Genomic DNA, 22,011 nt, shown 5'->3' on the forward strand with positions numbered 1-22,011 from the left:
AAGTATAAAGCAGGAAAGGCTTGGTGCCAAACCAGCTCTTAGCAAATATAATGTTGCTTCTCAGAAAAGTGATTAGACTGCGGTATCAAGTGTGCCGACATCCAAAACCAACACAGATATTCTTGCAGATATTTTCACCTTAACGACTGCTTTTCTATACAGACAGATATCGATAGCCACATTTATGTATTTATAAAAGCAATGTAATGCTTCTTGCAAACATATTCCTCCTTGTGCTCATCTTGAGAAAGATTTAGAGGACATTAAATGCATAATGTTATAAAGTAAACTGAGCCAAAGTGCACTAAAAGTGAGTCCACCACACTGGACATTCACTTAGAGTTTGCTTGCGATGGTTAATCATTTTATCTAAACCGCTTTGCCCGTAGTTTCCATCTCTGAGTTCTGTTAACAGTAATTAAAGTGCATTTCCAGGCAGTTGTCCTGTTCCTTAAAGGATGTGGGAAATATAAATGGAGTACAGTGGCAAATCATCCCATTTGAAAAGCTGGAACTATTGATGATTGATTTTCTAGCAATTTATCAAATTGATAACTAAACTAATTGTTTCAACACTTTAATGCTGTACATAAAATTATATAGTCTTAAAAAAAAGGCTCATCAATGAACTTTGTCGCCACAGACTAAAAAAGACAGCAGATGTCGTCGATTAAAGGGATATTGCACCCAAAAATGAAAATTCAGCCATTATCTACTCACCCATATGTCAAGGGAGGCTCAGGTGAAGTTTTAGAGTCCTCACATCCCTTGCAGAGATCCCAGGGGAGAGGGGGTAGCAACACAATTCCACCTAATGCAGGCTGACGGCGCCCCAGATTAAAACATTAAAACCTCTAAAACTACAGTTTCCATTTTTGGGTGCACTATCCCCCCAAACTGTCCCCATAGTATATTATCTTTGGGGTTTAACTGTTTAGGGTCCCACAGTCATGAAATTCCAGGAAAGGTTAATACATTTTTTTAAAAAAAACCAACTGTTTTCCAGGCCAGGAAATGCTTTGGAACAGCATTGCCCCCACTGCCCCCGCTACCCAGTCCCATATAAACGGATGAAAATGGATGGATGGAGTGATTTGGGAAAGTTTTGAATATACAGTATTTTTGCTATTGTTTAAATTATGTTCATAAAAATTCCAAAACATGTCTAATGTTACACAAAGTACTTCCCTTGCATTATTAATTTAATTAATTAATAATTAATAATTTTGCTGTATCACCATAGGTCTACTAATTTTAAACTATTAAACTAAATTTGGTCAAATATTATTGAAAAGCTATGGAAAAGTTTTGAAAATTCATTGGTAAAAATATGTGGGAACCCTGACTGGAGAAAATAGCAATTTCATTTTCACTATGTAGTGTGAGAAATTGTGACTTAATGACCTTAATTGTGACCTAGACTTCGTGGGCAGCATGGTGGTGCAGTGGTTAGCATTGCTGCCTCACAGCAAGATGGTTTCAATCCCAGGGTGGGGGAGCCCTTCTGTGCAGAGCTTGCATGTTCTCCCCATGGGTTTTCTCCGGGTTGTCCGGCTTCCTCCCACAGTCTAAAGATATGCAGGTTAATAGGTGACTCTAAATTGCCCATAGGTGTGAATGTGTGTGTGAATGGTTGTCTGTCTCTATGTGTCAGCCCTGTGGTAGTCTGGTGACCTGTCCTGGGTGTACACTGCCTCTTGCCCAATGTCAGCTGGGATAGGCTCCAGCCCTCCCGTGACCCCTAACAGGATAGGCCATTATGGAAGTTGAATGCATCTTTGTAGAGTAAAAATGCCTGGACTGAGGAGAGTGGATAATCGGAAATATAGAGAGACTGTCTTGTAACAGAAAGGTTTCATCTCTCCAGCGTTCTATCAGTCTGCTGACGCAGTGTAAACAGAATTGAGTGTGACATAAATTGTGTATCCACTTAGCTTCAAGGACCAGCGAGTCACTAGGAATCGAGTCCTGGAAAAGGCAGCTGGAGCTGGCTATAGCCTGGAACCGAGTGGACATAGCTGAGACTGAGATCTTTACTGAGGAGAGCCAGTGGAAGGTGAGTTGGCCTGTCATACAACATACCGAAACAAGTGATCATGTGATAGTTGTTAATTTGTACATGGAGATTTCATATCATAAACCTTTTATGATGCAAGGGGCAGTGGATTATTGTGTCATATAATCATATGAATACTATCATAAAACTTTGTCTGTCTCTCCACAGTCCACACTGCTCTCCCAGTCACTTTACATAATTATCTAATTTTGGACAATCCTCCCTGTATGATAACCTCAATACTTTTCTACATCAAATTATAAAAGTGTGTTGCTCTGACCAACTGTTGTGTCCTCCTGTCTGGTTCCCCTCCAGTCAAGTGACCTCCACTGGGCCATGTTCTCAGCCCTGGTTGGCAACAAGCCTGAGTTTGTGAGTCTGCTGCTGGAGAACGGCGTGAATCTGAGGGACTTCCTGCAGGAGGATGAAACTCTGTCGGAGCTCTACAAACAGCTGCCCGGCTGCATCTTTCTCCGCAAGCTGGCCAAGCGGGTCCACAGTGCTTGCCGCAGCAGGAGAAGAGCGCTCCGCATGAGGCACAGAGCTCACTCAGGGCAAGGCGAAATGATCTCCTTGACTCATGTGTCTGATGAGGTGCGCCACCTGCTGGGCAGTTTCACCAAGGCCCTCTACCATCCTTCCACCATGACATACAGCTTCAATATGTCTTTGGAGGAAACGTCTGTATCAGTGAGTCTGTTTATTCATCATCTATGACTGAATTAATGTAGTTTGACAACCAAAAATAGGTGCTTCATACTTTATATACCTACTAATCAAATTAGGGTTGTGGTGTGTAAGATGCTGAGGTCATGTTCTCTGTATTCATTCTGGTAACTGTGGGTTTTATTATACAATTAATCATTAAACAAACATATTATAATTAAACAGTTAGCTTAAAAAAATGAAATATTAATAATACAATTTGGTGTCTGTACATGCCTTGGGAGGATTTGGACTTGTGATATATGGCTACATCCATAAACCATGCATTTAATGCAACACATTTCTTTACTTTTCATGTAGATGTCTAAAAGTCCGACGAATTCTCAAGCTCCACTCAGGGAGGATGATGGTGAAGCACAGAGGGACCCAGCCACAGACCTCTTCCTTTGGGCTATCGTCCAGAACAATAAGGAGCTGGCTGAAATTGCCTGGGAGCAGGTGATTAAAAAGTGTTGCGTGTGTGGCGCTGCCTCTTTCTTTCATTTAATTTTTTTTATCTGGTTGTAATAACAAAATTAATTCAAACATAGATGGGTGGTTTAAATTATACTTTTGAAAATACCTTTCTCTATAATTCATTATGCTTACTTTCCTAGATTAAAACAAAATACGCTCACCGGCCACTTTATAAAGTACACCTTGCTTGTACTGGGTTGGACCCCTTTTGCCTTCAGAACTGCTGTAATTCTTCTTGGCGTAGATTCAACAAGGTGCTGGAAACATTCCTCAGAGATTTTGGTCCATATTGACATGATAGCATCACACAGCTGCTGCAGATTTGTCGGCTGCACATCCATGATGTGAATCTCCCGTTCCACCACATCCCAAAGGTGCTCTATTGGATTGAGATCTGGTGACTGTGGAGGCCACTGGAGTACAGTGAACTCATCGTCATGTTCAAGAAACCAGTTTGAGATGATTTGAGCTTTGTGACATGGTGCGTTATCCTGCTGGAAGTAGCCATCAGAAGATGGTACACTGTGGTCATAAAGGGATGGACACGGTCAGCAACAACACTCAGGTAGGCTGTGGTGTTTAAACCATGCTCAGCTGGTTCTAAGGGGCCCAAAGTGTGCCAAGAAAATATCCCTCACACCATTACACCACCACCACCAGCCTGAACCCTTGATACAAGGCAGGATGGATCCATGCTTTCATGTTGTTTACACCAAATTCTGATCCTACCATCTGAATGTCGTAGCAGAAATCAAGACTCATCAAACCAAACACCATTTTTCCAATCTTCTATTGTCCAATTATGGTGAGCCTGTGCAAACTGTAGCCTGAGTTTCCTGTAGCTGACAGGAGTGGCACCTGGTGTGGTCTTCTGCTGCTGTAGCCCATCTCCTTCAAGGTTGGACGTATTGTTCGTTCAGAGATGGTCTTCTGCAGACCTAGGTTGTAACGAGTGGTTATTTGAGTCAGTGTTGCCCTTCCATCATCCTCAACCAGTCTGGCCATTCTCCTCTGACCTCCGGCATCAGCAAGACATTTTGACCCAGAGAACTGTCGCTCACTGGATATTTTCTCTTTTTCAGACCATCCTCTGTGAACCCTAGAGATGGTTGTGTGTGAAAATCCCAGTAGATCAGCAGTTTCTGAAATACTCAGACCAGCCCATCTGGCACCAACTACCATGCCACCTTCAGTCACTTAAATCACCTTTCTTCCACATTCTGATGCTCAGTTTGAATTTCAGCAGGTCGTCTTGACCATGTCTACATGCCTAAATGCATTGAGTTGCAGCTATTTGCAATAATGAGCAGTCGAACAGGTGTACCTAATAAAGTGGCAAGTGAGTGTATGATACTTCTCTCACAAACAATAAAGGTTGCAGATCCTCTGGTTTCTATCCAGCCCTTTATAACTTTCAATTTTTTAGGGTATACTTAAGAAATGTGACATGTAGTTTTTCCAAAATATCTATTCATCTATTTTTCTGTATCTGCATGTGCACAGTGTAGAGACTGCATGTCAGCTGCTCTGGCCGCCAGTAAGATCCTGAAGACCATGACAGAGGAAGAAAGTGATGCAGACGAGGCAGAGGCCATGAAAGAGCTCGCCGATCACTATGAGAAACACGCCATTGGTAAAATACTACAAACACAGTGAGTAGTTTATGATGTAAACATAGAGATGTTACAAGGTTAGCATTTGTCTTTGTTGTGCGTGTGTTTCCCAGGTGTGTTCGGTGAGTGCCACATCAGCGACGAAGAGCGGGCTCGGAAGTTGCTGACACGTGCGTCTCCGTTTTGGGGAAGGACGACGTGCCTGAGGCTGGCACTGGAGGCAGATGATAAAAGCTTTGTAGCTCAGTCAGGTGTTCAGGTAGGAGCAGACTTTCAGGTTTATCTTCAGGCGCTTTTCTTTCAACAGTTTTAGAATGCAGGAGCGCATCTTGAAATCTGGAAACTTGAAATATTTGACATCTGTTTGCACCATAACGATGAACATTCACTGCTCATCTGTGTTGAAATACAAAACCTTTTGGGGAAGAAGAAGTAGATTTAACCTGATAAATGAGACTTTGTTTTGACACCCAGATATGAGTCATGAGTATATAATCTGAACAAAATTAACTGCTGCAGATTCAGTCTGATGGCATGTTTGTCTTCAAGGCTCTTCTGACACAGATCTGGTGTGGTGAGCTGTCAGTGGACAACCCAGTGTGGAGGGTGCTCATCTGCATGGTCTTTTTCCCTCTTATCTACACTGGCTTTCTGGTTTTCAGGTGAGTCCTACTTGTAAAGGCCCAGACACACCAAACCAACATTAAAGAACTAGTGGTGATGAAGGGTGACTGTCACGTCGCCTCATGTTGCCTGTGTCTTGGCCTAAAAATTGCACCAGTGCACAAAACCAACAGCCGACTAACACATACATTCTGCACCTGTGTCAGAGGAAATAACTCTCCATACCAGCAGGCAGCAGTAGTCTGTATTCATTATTCAAAAAGGGAAACTTGAGGACCAACAGGATGGATTCAAGACGCTAGTTAGCCAGTTAGCACATTAACAACACAACCCGATGTTGAAAGAACAAATTATATCAACCATGTGCTAGTGAAGAATCTCACAAACATTTACAAACCGTTTCTGCAAAGAACTCAATGGCTAGATACATAATCTTACCTAATAGAACGAGTTTGTTTCAGTCTCAGGCCCTCTTGACTTAAGTCAATCCTTTGCTTTCCTTACTTGTGTTTCTTTTCTCGTTCACTGAGCTGAACCACCAGTCAAAGTGACATCACTCATTCATGGGCTCCACCAGGTCCGGTGGCTATTCAACATGCTGAATCAGCCAAAAACAGCTGACAAGGGCCAGCAAGGGCCGACTAGTGCCAACAGTCAGGGATACACCACAAAAACTAGAGCGACAGACACTGATGCCGACACCGAGCCTGACGACGGCCTGACAGTGATTGACAATCAACTGTCAGCTTGGTGTGTCAATGTAACCAGTGGACTCTTTGTTATATAAGGGTCTGAAGCTGTTGTGCAGAACAGTGAAAATACTGTAGTTCCTATTATGTGACAAAAAAAGACAGAGAGAAGTTAGACATGTGCGTTGCTTTGTGATCAATAACTCATAACCAACAAGTATCAAGGTGCACTGCCTTGTAAAAATTAAAAAGCCCTTAATAAATGACTTTAGCCTCCATGCATTTTAACTCTCAGTCCTCATCAGGCCCTTAAAGTTTAACCTCTCTCTCTTCTTTTTTGGTCTTATTTGCACTTGGACGTGTTGTTTGATAAGTGCATTCCTTTCCTCTGTTCTCTCTGTAGTTCCTCCTTTTTCTGTGTTTCTTCTTTCGCTGTGTACACTCAGTAATAAAAGAGTAGTAACAGTCATGGATTCATGCATTTGGTGTCTTATAGTAGTGTTTTATTTATTTAAACATGCACACTTGTTTGCATTTGTATTTATATGACACCACCCGATGGCAACAGCACCCCTTCTACTGTTTTCTTTGCTGACCATAACTGATTCATGTTCTTTGTCTCTTAATATCTGAATTAACTCATGTACTTCATCTATAGCAATGTTTAAAGTTGTTACAATTTTTTAATGAGTGATAATTTTCCCCAGACGTGACGAGGTCCTCCAGAGAGAAGCTGATAAGAACGAGGAAATCAAGACAGTGGAGTCAGTGACAGGAAGTACACTTCGGACAAATTCTCGTGGCCTGTAAGTAGACAGTCGCCTTTTAATGCACTGGTAACAAACAACACCTTAAGTTTTCTCCCTAAGTATGACATTTAAGGCTGAATTTCTCTTAAGCTGAGGGATTTACACAGTTGCACAGAATCCTTTAACAGGTTTCCTTAGCAAAAGAAAAATGATAACTCATTTACTGCATTGAAAGAGATTTTACAGCGGTAACAGGGATTCCTTAAGGATAAGACCAAGACAAAGAGAAAACCATAAAAACTTAAGTGAGCATTTTAAAGAAATCTTAAGGCGAAGACTTAAGGGTGTTTTTATTTTGAGGAATCCTTAACTAGGACTTTAAGAAAGATTTTAACTTAAGGTGTTTTGTGCAATAAGCCCCTGGATTCTTTCTGGTTTTGCGACCAGTGTGAAGCCAATCAATGATGCCACCCATCACAAAACATACAGGATATGTGCACATACACACCTGAAACAAACCCTGCAAGCATCATTTAAATTGACCACTAGGTGGTGCCACAAATGCAAAAAAAATGGCATTGTATAACACAAATCTGACTGTAAATCAGACAGTGTTCATCCAATCATGACAAAACTCTCTGGATATGTTTCATAACAGTGTTAAAACATGTGTGTAAAATTATTTTGAAGTCACTCAAAAGGGGGCGCCAACAATTGCAAACAAGTGCATTGGCCTGGTGCAAAATTTGGCCATAAGTCAATGACAGTTTTTCACCAAAATCTGTACATATTTTTAACTAGTAAAATGCATGTCTCCAAAATGTTCTCAGAGTTGACCAAAAGAGGGTGACAGCACAGCAGAAGAAGCTTGTGGCTTGGCACATATTTGGCCATAAAAGAATGAGTGTCTTTCTAATGGTCATAAAGTCTATTAGTTATCTTTAATGCAGGTCTTGTAAACTGTCAGAGGTCTTGATCCTGTGCAGCTGTTCTTGGTTTAACCCCCAAATTGCCGCTTACAGCTGTATTACATTTTTGTTATTCCCAGAGTTGTGATTTTTTAGGTCAGCTTAGAGTAAGAAAGAACTGTCTGAAGTGCCACTTTAGAAAAATGACCTGTCACAGTTGTGTCTGACCTGCAGTGACCTTTCTGTCCACAGTCTCCCCTCCAGCCTGCAGCGCCTGAGGCCTCTGAGCAGCTGGTCCAGGCTGGTCCACCTGTACTGCTCTCCGCAGGTCAAGTTTTACTGGAATATTGTTTCATACTTCGCTTTCCTCTTCCTGTTTGCTGTGGTGCTGATGATCGATTTCCAGGCCATGCCCTCTCCTGCGGAGGTGCTGCTTTACATCTGGCTGCTCTCTCTGGTGTGTGAGGAGGTCCGACAGGTGAGAGGGTGGAGCTGGGACATATGTTGTTGCCAAGAGTACGCATTATTCTGAGAAATATTTATATCACTACGTCACTTAACTTAATTAACTAACTTTTTTGTCTCAGCTGTTTCATGATCCTGATGGCTTTGGGTTTCGTAAGAAAGCCAGGATGTACATCAAGGACCTGTGGAATATTTTAGATGTTCTGTCCATCATTCTCTTTATTGTCGGCCTTGCATTAAGGTGAGTTCCTCCGAGACAGTCACTGTAAGGCCATGTCAGTGCTCTCCACCCTCTTGGTTATCTATGAATCACCAATTTTTTTTATTTCAGACTCACGACCAAGCTGTTCTACGCGGGTAAAATCCTCCTCTGCATCGACTACGTGGTCTTCTGCCTGCGTCTCATGGCCATCTTCACTATCAGCAGAACCCTGGGACCCAAAATCATCATCGTGAGGAGGATGGTGAGAGGCTTACATGCAAATATAATGAATGCTGACCTGATGTAATGCAGGAGCAACTGCAGAACACAGTGTTTCGCTCCAAAACACCTTTTATCTGATACAAAAAGAGGCTTCTGCCTCACTGGGCCTCCATCTGGTGTCTGCAGATGAATATGTGAATTAGTGTTCAATGAAAAGGTGTTTTTGAATAAAGTGTTGCAGCTGGTCTGTTTGTTCCCACTCAGTCAGTCAGACCCTGTTACTGAATGTGCAGAGATGACACCTGGAGCAACAGGGCAACCTTTTAGATACTGAAACCTGTCAGTGCTAAATATATAAACTGATACAGATGTGATGCTTTAGGCAGCATGCAGACTGACAAATCCAGCTTTCTGAAGTTTAAACTGTACACATTATGTCACTGGTTTTCAAATGTGTCCACAGTTTAGGTGTTGAGCTCGTGACTGATGTGTGTTTGTCCTCCAGATGATGGATATGTTCTTCTTCATGTTCCTGCTGAGTATCTGGGTGGTGGCCTACGGTGTGGCCAAACAAGGCATCCTCATCCACAATGACAATCGGCTGGACTGGATCCTCCGCGGGGCAGTTTATGAGCCGTACCTCATCATATTTGGGGATTTTCCCAAAAATATTGATTGTGAGTGGAGATGGAAAATATTCTCAAACATTAACAAAGTTCAGACTTGGTTGTTTAAAGAGACAGTTCACCCTAAAATCAAAACTACGTATTTTTCCTCATACCTGTAGTGCTATTTTTCAATCTAGATTGTTTTGGTGTGAGGTGCCAAGTGTTGGAGATATCAGCTGTAGAGATGTCTGCCTTCTCTCCAATATAATAAAACTAGATGGCACTCAGTTTGTGGTGCTCATAGCGCCAAAAAATATATTTGAAAAACTTAACAGCAATGTCTCTTTCCAGAAATCACAACCTAGTTACTCATAATAATCCACAGACCTTGTTGTGAGCAGTTTCATGTAGGAACTATTTTCTTTCTACCGAACTACACCCACCAACTGTATCACCACACAGATGGTAGCAATCATCTACTGCTAGCTCACCAAGAACCACTTAGCTAGCTAACATTACATCTCAGCCAAGGAGGACTCCATTAGTGTTTACATCTCACACTGTCAGGAGCACGAGCCTCTTGTCCATGAGTAGATGCACTTTTCCTTCTGCGTAGTAATACGGTTGGAAGATGTAGTTCAGCGGAAAGAAAATAGTTTCTATCCAAAACTGCTCACAACAAGGTCTGTGGATTAGCTTGAGTAACTGGGTCATGATTTCGGGAAAGAGACATTGACAAATAGCACTACATGTAAGAGTCAAAATATGTATTTTTGATTTTGGGGTGAACTGTTCCTTTAATTAAGATATTATCACAATAAAAACGACCTCTTTGCCCTCTGCAGACGCTGGGTTTGAGATAGACAGCTGCAGCATGAATGGCACCGATCCTCTGAAGCCCAAGTGTCCCGTGCTGAATGAAAACCAAATGCCAGCCTTCCCTGAGTGGCTCACCATCATCATGCTTTGTGTTTACCTGCTCTTTGCCAACATACTGCTGCTCAACCTGCTCATAGCCATCTTCAAGTGCGTTCTCTGTAGCATTTCAGATGATGACACCTTGTTGTTTTCACCACTCTGTAAATCATGTTCCCTCTTCATCCTCTGGCTCTCTTTGTGTTCCTGCACAGCTTTACCTTCCAGGAAGTTCAGGACAACACAGACAGAATATGGAAGTTTCAAAGATACGAGCTGATCAAGGAGTACCACAGCCGCCCCGCTGCACCTCCTCCTTTCATCATCTTCAGCCATCTTTACCTCTTCATCAGAAGGATGGTGCTGTGCAGGCCCCCCATCATCAGCAAAGAGTTTAGTAAGTACTGAATTATTTATTTCTGCAGATGCTGAAAGTAGATTTCATTGTTATAGTATGTGCTACAGCTTTTCTCTCTAGCTTTACTTTTATCACTCTGTTAAAAAGCTTTACATATTATACTATAACATTCTTACTGATTTTAGATTACTGTGGTGCATTTGGGAGCCAGATTGTTGTCATAAACATCCAGTTATCCTCGTGAAATTTTATACTTAGGTCTCATGTAAACAACTAAACCATCTCCATGACAACTTTCTACAATTACTAGTTTTCTGAAATTGTCTCTATTTTGAGTGTGAAGGTTCACCATTGACCTTGAAAATAGTAATTTGACAAAAAAGGAGTTTGCTCAGCCATCATGGGGATGGTTCAGTTTTTAATATCCTGTGATCTAAGTGTAGAATTGTGGGTGTTTATAAATGGGGATCATCAGAGGTGGGAGTAAGTCACACATGTGCAAGTCACAAGTTACTGTGAGGAAAATCAAGCAAATGAAGTTGAGTCCCTGCTGTCGGTCAAGTAAGAAAAGTCAAGTCATGACATTCTGCTGATCTGGACCAGCCAATAAGATAGTTAATAACTGAAAAGTATCTCAAGAAAAATGCAAACATTTCATAGAAAAGGTCAAGTCCTTTTGAGTCATCAGTCTTAGGTCTTAAGACCGAGACACACCAAACTAACATTAGAGAACTAGTGGCAACAAAGGCCGTTGAATCGTTCACGTTGCCTGTGTCTTGGCCAAAACGTTGCACTCAAACACACTGCAAAGAAGCCTTGAGACCAACAAGACAGATTTAAGATGCTAGCTAGCCAGTTAGCACTTTAAAAACACACCCCAATGTTGATAGATTAAATAATATTTTCTGTGCGCTAGTGAATAGTAACACAAAAAATAACTAGCCATTTCAGCTAAGGAGCTCAATGGCTTAAAAAAATTGTACCTAATATGACAAGTTTGTTTTGATCTCACACCCTCTTGACTTTAGTCGTTTGTTTGCTTTCCACACTTCTGTTTCTCTTCTCCTGTGCTGAGCGTAACTGCCAGTCAGAGTGATTTCATCCACCACTTGGCTCCACTGTCTCTGATACCAATTCAACATGCTGAATCAGCCAAAAAACAACAGACTAGTGCCAAATGTATGGGACTCACTGCAAAAACCAGGGCAACAAACACCCAACGACCCAACATTGGCTGAGAGCCGAGTGTCGGCTTAATGTGTCGGGGACCTTAGTCGAGTGTCAGATCATAAATACCAAATCTTTTATCAGTGTTAGTCAAGCAAGTCTCAAGTCCTCAAATTTACGACTTTTGCTGATTCAAGTCAAGCCATGTGACTCGAGTTCCCTACATCTGGAGAGTGTAACCCCTCACCTTTCTCCAGCCGTCCAGTGACTCCTAATCAATGACCTTTGAACTCTTCACAGTCGATGCTGTGCTGTTTGGCTCGATGCTCACCAGTGGAGATATCAGTGTGTTGAAGTATTGCCTCTCTGGTTGAACTCAATCCCAATTTGTCTGTAATGAAAGCTGTTGTGTCCATGTGCATACACACATGTACAGTATAAGATAAGCTGGTGAAAAAGCATGTGACGCTGTCTTTCAGAGAGCAAGCTTCCTCAGATGGAGGAAGAGGAGCTGTTGTCCTGGGAGGCCTTGATGAAGGACAGATACCTGCTGTCCACACAGCAGGAGCAGAGTCAGAGCATGGAGCGACGCATCCTGGACACGGCCCAAAAGTAAAAGTCCCACAGGAATGTAGGCCACTGTAGCTGCGTAACATTCCTCTAGAGTAATGCTGTGTACATGAGACTCCTCATCACACCTTAAATATGTTTTAGTCATGAACCAAAGCATGACTTTACCTCCACTAATTCTTTATTCTTAGAGGCCTGAAGGGATAAATCTATCAATTATTAAAAACTACAAAAAAATCCTTTGTATAGGTCCGATTGATTCATACTGTGCCTGAGTATTATTGCCTCCCCTCTCCACTCAGCTTTCACATTAGTAATGTTGTTCCGTACACTTGCATCATCATGTACATGACATTTTTATTGGGCTACAGTGTAGAAAAGGGCACTGCAGATGGATATTGCTGCCCCAGAGACTGTCATGGGTACTGGTGGAACAGTGAGGCGAAGCTTGGCTCCTGGCCAGAGGTGGAGCTGCTGCCAGGTGTGGAGCTCTTCACCTCCTGCTGAATCTTGGTCTATCTGCAGGGGGCTGCGTTGTCGTTTGATACAGAGGCAACAGTATTAAATTGAAACCGTTTCATAACCAGTGAAGTGTGCACACCTGATTTGCATGTGGGCCCACTGAAGCACACATGAACTGTACTCGAGACCACCTTTTCAAATGAACTCGAGCATGGATCAGCATACCGTGCCCAGATACACAACACAGTGCTCACATTAATCAGACAAACTGGACTGGCTGGGGTCCCTGTTGCAAAAGCCCCCTAAGTTCTGAGGTCGGCACCAAAGGCCTAATAACTAGTTAGTTTGTTACTATATCAGCTATTAAAACTTGTTGTACTACAACTACTTAGTGCATAACCTAGATCAAAGATATTGTTCCATCATCATGGTTACTGTGCGCATTAGCTCTCTGGCTGGCTTGAACCACTTGGCATCACAGCACATTGTAGTAAGCAGGATCGATATTGAGATATCATTTCAATAAATCAGGTCTCTACAGGATTACTGTGTTGCAAAATGGCATGCAATTAATGAAAAGATGATGCTGAGGGGCAGAAAAACTGCTGATTTACCATTAGTGAGTAGAATTCTGTGACATTTCATTGTTAACTCTTACACTAGAGGCATGTGTAACTGTTTTGTTGTTACTTAGAGTAATGTAACGTATCTCCATGGTGCAGCCACTTTTATTTTAGTGATGCATGAATTACAGCTTAGTAATAATTTACGGCTCTGTGGAGCTTTTGAGCATCATTCAGCTTTACTGTTTTGGTTTCCTCTGCACTGCAGTCTTTAGCATTATTTCCAGCCACAGCAAAAAGCATTTCAATGCTTTGGTAAATGTGCATATTTGTCTTGCCAAGAGTTAGATGAGAAGATTGATACCACTTTCATGTTTGTCTGTTAATTAAGCTACACTCAGGTTAGATGAGTTTAGCATTAAGACTAAAACAGGAGTTTGCTGCTTTTGGACGGAGCCAGTGTTTCCAGTCTTTGTGCTAAGCTAAGTGGCTGCAGTCTGTGGCTTAATGTTTAATGCACATACATTAAAGTGGTGTCAGTAAATGTAAAGGGTATGTAACATTAAACCGTCCAGCAGTGATATTCAGATGAATCCCAGACACTGTGCTTGTTTGTTTCCTCAGAGTTACTGCCATAACTGATCGACAGGAGAGGGAAGAGGAGACGGGCTCTGCTGCCATGGAGCAAAGACTGGCTCGACTAGAGGAGCAGGTTGTGACCTAAATTTTTGGTTACCACTGATGTTGCACCTGTGTCTGTGACATTTAACTCTCTGCTGTGGGAGCAAGGCACGACGCAGAGAAGAGATGACACACTTCTCGATGTGTGTTTGTCAAATTTGTCTCTCCAGTTGTCCCCCCAGTGGAAAATCGGTCATATCATCTTCGACGTTGTATAAGCAGTCATCAAAAATGTCTGACCCACTTTTGTTTTGTCTCATCAGGTCGTTCAGTCAGCCAAAGCCCTGCAGTGGATTATGGACAGTCTGAAATGTCGGGGTTTTACAGCTAAAGAGGCACAGCCATCAGGTCAGCAAACAACCTCCTCATTCATTACTTACTTACTTACTATAAAAATGTTACACGTCAAATCTCCTCTTGCTCATGTTCACTGATATTCTTCCCTGCAGCTTTGCTTACAGCAGACGAGTCTCTTGACAGGAGTACATCAGAGAAAGAGGACGGGTTCCACGTGAACGCGCGTCAGTTCCACTACCCAGACAGCAAACTGACACGCTTCCCTGTGCCTGAGGAGAAGGTGCCATGGGAGGTATTACACATACACCACAAAGCCACCACCTGCTGGTCCTCACATCATCTCTGCATATAAAGATGGTTTAATGAATCCAGGGTGTTTTAATGTCCTCTTCTTTCAGGTTGGCTTCAGCTCATACATGCCGACTTATTACACCTCTGAAGACGGCGGGGACCATGTGGATGGGTATGTTTTCACCACGATGATGTTTTGCTCCTTTAAGTCATGATGTGTGGATATATTTGCAGCAAACAGAGTCAAGATAACGAAACATTTTCCCATTAAAACACCTTGAATCAAATTTAAAATTGTATCTGAAATATTTTCGACTTAAATAACAAACATTTCTTACCTAAACCTGTGTCCACTATCTAATTAAAAGGCCTCCTCGCTCGTTATCTCTCACGTTTCATTTATTCTTTCTCCTCACAGATCGGAATCAGAAGCCGTAGATAATTACAAGTATGTGACTAGATAAGATACACTGGCATCAGATTGCACTTACAGTAACCTTACAAGCACGTCTTAATGTCTCGATGTGTATCTGATCTGTTATTAGAAACCCAGAAGGGAGGACGGGCATCAGGGGTCGAGGTGCACTGAGTCGCCTCGGTCCAAATCTGAATACAGAGCTTGTGCTCACACGGTAGGTCCTCTCATGTCCTTACAGTACTTCTGAAAAGATTGTTTCACCACCACTGGATTGCGTGGCTCAATGTATGACTTTGCTTATTTTTTTTAGGTGGCGAGACAGCGAGAGATCTGTTTTGGAGTACATGGTGGTTTGGGATGAGAGCCAGGGCTCCTTGACTTTACCTGGGGTGAGTCCGGCTGTTTGTTCACCTGTTTTTTACTTTTTGAGCTGTTCGAATAAATATATCTTTTTGTTGTGGTTTTGAAACCTTCAGGGACCTGTCGAATCTGCTGATCACTTGCCAGTGACTCTCAAGAGAACTATGGGAAAGACACTGTATGAAAAAATAAATGCAATAGCATCAGAGGGAACAAAGGTAGGTCTGTTCAACACTTTGGTTCGCCTTTATAGAGTAAAGCTGGAATGGTGCTAGAGGGGCAGTTTTACAGTGGCCCAGAACATGTCCATGAGGAAAAACGTGCTGCAGCTTCAGAACTGATGCCAATCGAAAAACACGTGAAAATCCAAAACAAGTAAAACAACAAACAAAAATGTGCTGCAGAAAGCAAAAGCAAATGCATTTATAGCAAATACATAAACTATACAAAAAAAGTGAAAAACACACAAACCCCTGAAATCAAATGCAACAAAAAGCTGCAAATACAATCAACACGACTGAAGTTCTCCAGGCTGAAGTGATTTTGCCAAGTAGGCCATGCTCCTGGATCAACATCCCACATCACGTTCCTGGGCCAACATCGCAATCAACCAATCACAGCCCTCTGACATCATCAGTGTGCTGCTCCTGTGCTTCTTTCAAAATTCCTTTGTGCTTTTTCAGAGCTAAGCTAGTTTTCCAAAATTGGTACCTGTGATTAACACATTATAGCCTATTAAAAATGTACTCATTAGCATAGCCTACCTAGTTAGCAAGCTAACTCGCTAATATTCTAGTCTACTGGCAAGTTTACTGGTTAGGATAGCCAACCTAGTTAGCAGGCTAACTCACTAACCCTGCAGTAGCTAATATGTTTTTTGTTAAGTGCTACTGAGGATTTTGTTCAATTGTATTAACTTCAATTTGGAAAACTAGCTTAGCTTTAAAGAAGCACAAAGGAATTTTGAAAGAAGCACAGACAGGAGCGGCACACTGATGATGTCAGAGGGCTGTGATTGGTTGATGGCAATGTTGGTCCTGGAACGTGATGTGGAATGTTGATCCAGGAGCATGTCCTAATTGGCAAAATCATGTTGTGCCTGAGGGGAACAGGTCGAGTGTGATGAATACGCTAGATACATTTGTTAGCCTTCTAACATATACTTCAGTAATCCCCTGAGCAGAAATTCATTTTTTCTCACTCTGTTGTCAGATACACCCAGTCCCAAACTAGACACATGCACAAACAGGACCTATACATGCATTAAATGGAGAAGTGTCCGCTGCCACGGGCAGACGCTCCAAGCAGTTGGGGGTTCAGTGCCTTGCTCAGAGGTGCCTTGGCAGTGCCCAGAAGGTGAACGGGCACCTCTCCAGCTACCAGTCCATGCTCTATACTTAGTCCATTATGGGGACTTGAACTGGCGACCCTCCGGTTCCCAAGCCAAGTCCCTAAGGACTGATCTACTTCCACACACAATTTTACGATTTTATAATATTGTGAGTAAAGATTATGTACCTTTTTATGCTGCCTCTTTACTCCCTTTTTCTTTCCATTTCAAAAACAAGTTACACTCTCTTGTCTGGTCTCTTTCTCCTGAGTCAAAAATCCAGCTGTTCCACTTCGCGCCCCCCTAGAGGTCAAGAGAACCTCCGTTGTGTTGACTGGATACAAACCATCTGAGATAACAGAATGCCTAAAAACCTGTGCATCATTAGGCAAAGACTTGCAAGTTGCCAAGGAAAACAATCATCCTGTCACGCCTACATCCTACATATTTTGTATCTAATTGTTCTCCAACTGTCTTCATCATTCTGAAACCAAAACACAACAAATGCTGATGATGACTAATTTTCACTCCTGCCACCCAGAAAGAGGCAGAAATTTTCTGATGTTACTGTTTTCAGTTACATAACATAGGTGTAAACAGCATTACTAATCTTGAAACCTGTTTTTGTTACACTGTGTTGGAGGAGAGGTCACAGAATGAAAGTTTAGCTGCAAAATCCATCCCATAATGTTCTGGGCTGCTCTATTGCACATCAAGGATCCCCAACAATGCTAAGTAAATACATTCGTCAATAAATTAATAAAATATTAGGCCACTCAGGTATATGGATCCTTTTTGGGCCGATGCCACAATGACATCAGTTTACCAGCTGGAGGCAAAACACGACTCACCACCACAGGGCTGTAGGCTACACAGGAGAATTAAAATGTCATCTCCTTGTGTTATTGAGAGCCAGAATAGGAGTTATGGCTCAAAACTTAAATTTGATCACAGACCAGCCGCCACTGCCTGTCAACAGAACCATAGAGAACTTTGGTTAAATGAGATAAGACGAAAGGACTGGACGGAGGTGATCATAAATGCTCACATGTGCAGCGCACACTTCATATCAGGTTAGAGAAAAAGTATTTCCTGTTGTAGGGATGAATGACGTTAGGTGTATTAAGGGCTGTCATGTCCACCTCATCAGAAATTGAAGAGGTATTGAGAGGAATATTGGATTTCTCTGTAATGCTAACATTTTAGCGTATTAGCTAACGTTAGCTTCGATAGCAAAACAAAACAGAGGAAACTGTTCAAGTGTCGTCCTCCTTTGTAAGATTGGCATAGTAATCAACCTACAAAACTTCCTGTGACATCATCCATCCACTGAGTGAGAGCATACAGGTCGGCCAGTCTCGTCCCATTACTTATTCAAGTCACACTCGCGGTCCCATAGAGTGAATGACCTGACATGGTGCGTTGGTAAATTCCGTCTGACGCTCTACGATAAAATGAGAGCCCTGTTTGTCAAAGAAACAAAGCGTCATATTTCTATATGAATTAGAAAACGGTTAAGTTAATCACACATTAACTCCACTTGGCGTTTTGCTGCTCCGTCTCCCCATAACAAGTGCCCAGAGTACGCTCTGCCACTCCGAGAGTGTGGTGCTCTGAATAACAGAACGGTACATTCAGACAGCATTACAAATTTACGAATAGTCCAGTTTGTTCCAGAGTGCGCTCCGACACTCAGAATGAGTATTTCTGAATACACCGCTTATATCATCTTCCTCCTTTGTCTAAAACAAACAGAATTCGCTAGCTAGTGCTAGCTAATATGTGTAGCAAATCATTTTGCCTCCAGCTAAGCTCTGCCCACCCAAAAACATCATACTGTTTACTAACAGTAAAAGGGTCTATTAAATTTGTCCAGAGAATAGCATTTAAGGATAAGCAGTGTGCATATATTATTATCTGACTGACAAAAAAGTTAAAGTATTTGAAAAAAGATTTGGGGCCTTTGAGAAAACATTTGGGGCTGGAGCCCCACAGTTCACCCTCCTGCTCCGCCTCTGTTGATATAAATTGGATGGACTATAGCAAAAAGACCTCAGTTGAAACACCTCAGCCACCTGATCACACCATAGGCTTCTACCACAATCTTTTTTTTAGCATTTAGTTGAGGTTATTTAATCTTAAATTAGTCATTCCCTTCTTCAAGGACACATGGCTGTTGTGAGGGGTTAATTACTTTATAAGTACTAAATGAATGACATGACTGTAATTACCTCATACATGCTTTTATTTACTCTGACATTGAGGAACTTGTTGATTGTGATTTGCAGTTGCTGTGTTTCAGGTGTTTCAGGGTTATGTGGATGACTGCAGGAACACAGATAACGCCTGGGTAGAAACCACCGTGCTAAACATTCACCTGGACAGTCCGAGCCAGATGATGGTCGATATCAACAGTATGGTGAGAGCATGATTTTTATTTGTTGTTTTAGAAAGAGCTTGACTAATGGATTATTTGTCTCCTCCGTGTTCGGTTCATGATTCCTACAGTGAAACAGAATTGTTCTGTATATTTTCTCCATCTCAGGTGGCGAGCAGCCATGGCGCTCTTCAGTGGCGGGAGGTGAGCGGCAAAACCAGACTGAGCTCAAACCAAAGAGACTTTCTGCGGCAGGTTGCCGAGCTGCACAACAGGAAGTTCTGATGTTCTGCACTGCTGGTGCTGTAAATGTGCCTCTCCATACACAGGGTTTCTTCTGCCTGTTCATGTGGCCTTTTTTTAAAGGCTGGTCAGTTCTGTTGCACTGAAAGCACTTGAAACAAGACACTATAAAGCCATGATGTTTGCTGCTGTGGATTATTTTTTAACAATTTGCACAAATGTCATAAGCCAGTAAACTAAAGGTTTCACCCATACACTTCACTGTACACTTTATGCTGTCTTATATGTGTACGCTCAGAATAAACACCTCATTTTGAGGGAGTTTACATGAGTATTTCCATTTTTATGCCACTTCATCACTACATTTCAGATGCAAATACGGGTCGTTTTACTTCACTACATTCATCTTACACTGCAGTTAGTCGTACTTTTTCCATACAACATACAAATGCAAATCAAAATGATGCATTGCTCTGGATAAAAATTCCCAACTCTACTCTAAGTACTTAGAAAAGGGTCCAGCTGCAACATGAAAATGTAGCTTACAAGCATCAAAAATAAAAATGCAATAATATAACATAGTATATATTGACTTAAATTTATGAGGGACCATACTGCATAATGAGGACTGTTAATTTTTATGTATTTTGCTTCACTTGTAATGCAGTATTTTTACTTTATAGTAGGCCATTGCTGCTTTTATTAAAGCAAAGGAGTATTTCTTTATCCACTCAGTCTTCCTGTATGTCCAGGTATCTCTGTACATTTACCTCATGTGCCACCTTTACATAATCAAGCACTTCTGGCCTTAATAATTATTAAAAACGCTTCTTAAACTGAGTTGTGTTGACTTCTTTTAATAGATAAGCACGTCTTGTCTCTCATTGTTCTCCCTCTGTCATTTGGTTTTATCTCATCACAGTGATCTCGTGCATAGTCCTTTGTTATGTGTTTTTTATTTTCGACTTTTTGTCCACCTGCCAAGCGTGCAGCCCTGCAGTAGTTTCGGAGCAGCCTCCAAAGCTGCTCATTGGCTCAAGCAGAGGTCGCCAGACAGAGCAGTATCGGTTTCACACCCTCCTCATTCCGCTGCTGCTTTTCCTCCTTCATATAAATCAACTATTGCTCTGCCAGTAAATCACACAGCATGCTCTTCCTCTGTAAAAACACACAGTGTCGTCCATGTGTGGCCCTGTGAAGTGATTTGCAAAGTTGCTACAGGCACCTGAGTGAAGCTGTTTAATGGTTTTAAAGGATTAAACTGTGTGCTCTCTGTAGGCAGCCCTGTTCAACATTAAACTGTCGCCTGTGTTCAGACATTCCTGCCTTTATTATTATTGTTTGTACTGTAAATCCCCCGCGGTGCAGCGCCATTGAAAAGATACAGAAGCTATTTTTAACCACAGCAGCAAAGAGGAGGAAAGGGAAGAGCTCTCACTCTGCTTGTATTTAATGATATCAGAGCGTAAAGCTCACCAGAGTCTGCACACATTAAAATAGTTTTTATTTCTGTGGTCTGTCCTCCTTGATTCTCTGCTGTATTCTGTTATTGTCTACCAAATCGTATAAATTACATTTTTTTTGTCAACACAGAGCTTAAAAATTATATGTTATTTGCCAAAATAATATTCATCAAATGTGAAAAAGCACATTTGTACCAAGCAATTTTGTTTACTTGTGCTTGTCTCATAATGAGCATAATGTCCCAGAAATTTCATGTTTTAAAATAATACAATTTGTAAAAAAAAAAAAAAAAAAAATTTCACAAGAATGCAAGATGAGACAGATCCCAACTTATTTATTTAGTATTTCTATATGTCATTGGCTATGGAGGACCAAAAGTGTAACAGAAATGAATTACAATATAATCATTCTATGTATTATTACTTTATTTATTTGCCAAAATTATTTTCATAAAATGTGAAAAGGCAAGTTTGTGCCAAGCAATTTTGTTTACTTGTGGAGAAACCTCTCTGCATATGGCCCAAAAACTACTAAAATAAAATAAAATAAAGTGAAAACTCACAAGAATGACAAGACACGATGGATCTGAACTCATTTATTTAATATGTCTATATGGAGGACCACAAGTGTCACAGAATTGAATTACAGTGTAGTTATTTATTTATAGATTAATATGTTCATTTACAAACAAATCTATTAATGTCTATTTTAATAATACAATCAGTTATTAGTTAATTAAATGCTTTACGATATCCATGACACCTGTGGTCCTCCATACCTTAGGCCTACCATTTTTACTTAAAATGGCGTGTTCAAAATGACCAAATCAGACTGTGCCAGTGGACTTGACTGCCAATGTTCAATTTGAAAACATGACAAATAGCAGTCAAATTTGTTTTGACACCTATTGTAGATTAAGATTTTTTTGTCTTGTTTATAGAGTTGTGTCTGGGGCTGTGACACATCTGGTTTTATTGTTTTGTCTGCTGTAGGCAACCTCTGCATGGCATGACACGACACTGAATAATCACTTTTTATGTGGCATGCTCACATTTGTAGGACTCGTGCATTTTGGCAATTTTCCACTGTGAACAGAGCATCACACGAAATGAGGTCATACTTAATTAATCTATGTCATGCGTTATGCATTAGCGAGTCAAATTTATTTACATGTCACCCAAAATTACTTAAGTTTGT

The 22,011-nt window shown here is 41.4% G+C and overlaps 1 protein-coding gene across 1 annotated transcript in view; it reads left to right on the forward strand.

Annotated features, from left to right (window-relative positions):
- trpm2 (transient receptor potential cation channel, subfamily M, member 2) overlaps window positions 1-20,190 on the forward strand; it is a 28,001-nt gene extending 7,811 nt beyond the window's left edge. The window contains exons 11-34 of the mRNA XM_078174446.1: window positions 1,935-2,056; window positions 2,372-2,746; window positions 3,083-3,220; window positions 4,742-4,871; window positions 4,965-5,110; window positions 5,401-5,513; window positions 6,872-6,970; window positions 8,074-8,299; window positions 8,409-8,527; window positions 8,618-8,750; window positions 9,216-9,387; window positions 10,164-10,344; window positions 10,449-10,630; window positions 12,238-12,370; window positions 13,978-14,065; window positions 14,298-14,382; window positions 14,484-14,623; window positions 14,730-14,794; window positions 15,041-15,070; window positions 15,168-15,254; window positions 15,351-15,429; window positions 15,517-15,618; window positions 19,033-19,149; window positions 19,276-20,190. Of these exons, the coding sequence (XP_078030572.1) occupies window positions 1,935-2,056; window positions 2,372-2,746; window positions 3,083-3,220; window positions 4,742-4,871; window positions 4,965-5,110; window positions 5,401-5,513; window positions 6,872-6,970; window positions 8,074-8,299; window positions 8,409-8,527; window positions 8,618-8,750; window positions 9,216-9,387; window positions 10,164-10,344; window positions 10,449-10,630; window positions 12,238-12,370; window positions 13,978-14,065; window positions 14,298-14,382; window positions 14,484-14,623; window positions 14,730-14,794; window positions 15,041-15,070; window positions 15,168-15,254; window positions 15,351-15,429; window positions 15,517-15,618; window positions 19,033-19,149; window positions 19,276-19,392 (3,179 nt within the window). The 3' untranslated portion in view covers window positions 19,393-20,190. The remainder of the gene's footprint in view (window positions 1-1,934; window positions 2,057-2,371; window positions 2,747-3,082; window positions 3,221-4,741; window positions 4,872-4,964; window positions 5,111-5,400; window positions 5,514-6,871; window positions 6,971-8,073; window positions 8,300-8,408; window positions 8,528-8,617; window positions 8,751-9,215; window positions 9,388-10,163; window positions 10,345-10,448; window positions 10,631-12,237; window positions 12,371-13,977; window positions 14,066-14,297; window positions 14,383-14,483; window positions 14,624-14,729; window positions 14,795-15,040; window positions 15,071-15,167; window positions 15,255-15,350; window positions 15,430-15,516; window positions 15,619-19,032; window positions 19,150-19,275) is intronic.
- Window positions 20,191-22,011: the final 1,821 nt, after the last annotated feature.

Source organism: Epinephelus lanceolatus, chromosome 14 (genome assembly GCF_041903045.1).
Source record: "Epinephelus lanceolatus isolate andai-2023 chromosome 14, ASM4190304v1, whole genome shotgun sequence".
Taxonomy (NCBI): domain Eukaryota; kingdom Metazoa; phylum Chordata; class Actinopteri; order Perciformes; family Serranidae; genus Epinephelus; species Epinephelus lanceolatus.